General features: G+C 40.0%; 1 protein-coding gene across 1 annotated transcript; it reads right to left on the reverse strand.

Annotated features, from left to right (window-relative positions):
• Window positions 1-229: 229 nt before the first annotated feature.
• Window positions 230-1,405, reverse strand: LOC111377952. The gene is made up of 2 exons (XM_023001111.1): window positions 713-1,405; window positions 230-613 (listed from the first exon to the last, which is right to left on the reverse strand). The coding sequence occupies exons 1-2, from the start codon at window positions 1,403-1,405 to the stop codon at window positions 230-232; spliced, it is 1,077 nt and encodes a 358-aa protein (XP_022856879.1).
• Window positions 1,406-2,134: the final 729 nt, after the last annotated feature.

Genomic DNA, 2,134 nt, shown 5'->3' on the forward strand with positions numbered 1-2,134 from the left:
GTGCTCTCACCGTGGATGTTTCTTTCCTTTTATCCTCCTCGTTAGTTGGTTGTTCAGACTCTGCTTTTGTCCCAGCCTCTTCATCCATTATTTCTCTGTCTTTTCTATCTGGTCTCTTCACATGTATCTCTGGAAGTTGCACTCCACTTCTAGTTGTAATAGCTTGCACTTGCTCTTTTGGATTGACCATTGTGTTGCCTGGCAAAGTCCCTTGTGGGCGTTCTGCAAGCTATTGAGCTATCTGACCAATTTGAGTTTCCAGCTTCTTAATAGATGCTTGCTGATTCTGAAAGTTAGTGTCAATCTGTTGGAATACCTTATCTGTCTTCTGCATGTACTGGTTGAACATCTCTCCCAAATTTGGTCTTTTCTCTGGCTGGTTATTGTTCGAACTGCTCCCTTGCTGATTATCCGACCATCTGAAGTTTGGGTGTTGTCTCCATCCTGGGTTAAATGTCTGTGAAAAGGGATTAAAATTTCGAGAGCCATTTTGAATGAAGTTGATTTGTTCCTCTGGAAAGCCTAAAGATGTGCAATTTTCTGTTAGATGATTAGCTCCGCAATTCTCACATGATGGACCGGCTATCACTGCATGTGCTCCTTTTGTTTGTGACTTCACCAATAAGTCCACTTATTTTGTCAATGCTGCTATTTGGGCGTTGGTCGACGCTGAGCTGTCTACTTCGTATATCCCCCCTGTTTTTGGAGGCACCACTCTTTCTGATGAAAACATGGAATGAGTAGTAGCAATCAACTCAAAGAGATCCATACATTGTTGCTCTGATTTCCCTATGATCGATCCGCCTGCAGAGGAATCCACTTGAGATTTGGATAATGATGAAAGTCCCATGTAGAAATACTGCACTTGATTTCCAATAGTGATCCCATGATTCGGACACTTCCTCATCAACTCCTTAAATCTGTTCCATGCTTCATGATAGCTCTCCCCATCTCTCTGTTGAAAAGTTTGAATTTCCAGTCTAATTTTTGCTGCCTTAGCTGGTGGAAAGAACTTATTGCAGAATTTCCTGGTCAGTTCCTCCCATGTGGTAATGCTTCTATCCGGTTCGGCATCCAGCCATTCCAATGCTGCATCTCTTAGTGTATAAGGGAATAATCGCAGCTTGATGGCATCCTCATTAACCCTGGGAGCATGACAATTCTGACAATTCCGGAGAAACCTTGAGATATGCGTGTTTGGATTCTCATGAGGTAACCCATAGAATTGCAGAGTGTTGCTCATCAAATTAGTCCAATCAGCCCGTATCTGAAAGTTGTTTACCCCAAATTCTGGATATACTATGCTGGACCGCGCGGGTGCTGCTATAGGCGTCAAAAAAATAGACACTGGCAAGTCCCCTTCATTTACTTCTCTTTGCTCTTGCTGTTGATTTCTCGCGGCCATTTGTCCAATTGGCTATATAGGGATAGGGTTATTTAAATTGTCAGCCATTTGATGCTGCTGTTTTTGTTTGTGTTCCCTGCGTCTTCGTCTGAAGGTACGTTCTATTTCCGAATCAAACGATTCAAGATCGTCGCCTTGGGCACGGAGCATACAACGAACACTCTTTTCTTTTTTTCTTTTTTTCTTTTTTTTTGTAAATAAAAGAAAATAAATAAATATAAAAATTTAAAATTTAAAATAGAAAAAAAAATAGATTAAGACTAAAAGTAATAGTCCCCGGCAACGGCGCCAAAAACTTGTTGTCGATTTTATCCCGCAAGTGAACGGATCGTAACAAGTAGTAAAGTGGACCTTTTGAGTCTGGATTGTCGTTCACCTAATGGTCACCCCATTAGACAATGCACGTGATAATCGATGACTAGAACAGTCAAGACGAATGGACAAGAATTTAACTTCAGAGATGGAGTATTTTTCTTTATGCCATCTTAGGAATATTGGTTGGGAAACATTATGCAACCATGCAATGCTTTAACAAGAAGGAAAATTTTTCTTAGAAGTCTAAAGAAAAGAAGACCAAGGGCTATTCACCTGAGTATGAAAATTTCGAGGACAAAATTATTTTAAGGGGGTGAGATTGTAACGCCCTGAAAATTTTGGAATAAAAATATATGTCTTATATGTTATAGTTTTAAAATTTGAGGACTGAAATGAAATAGCGTTTAAAGTCAT

The sequence above is a fragment of the Olea europaea genome, unplaced genomic scaffold (genome assembly GCF_002742605.1).
Source record: "Olea europaea var. sylvestris unplaced genomic scaffold, O_europaea_v1 scaffold17505, whole genome shotgun sequence".
NCBI classification, from domain to species: domain Eukaryota; kingdom Viridiplantae; phylum Streptophyta; class Magnoliopsida; order Lamiales; family Oleaceae; genus Olea; species Olea europaea.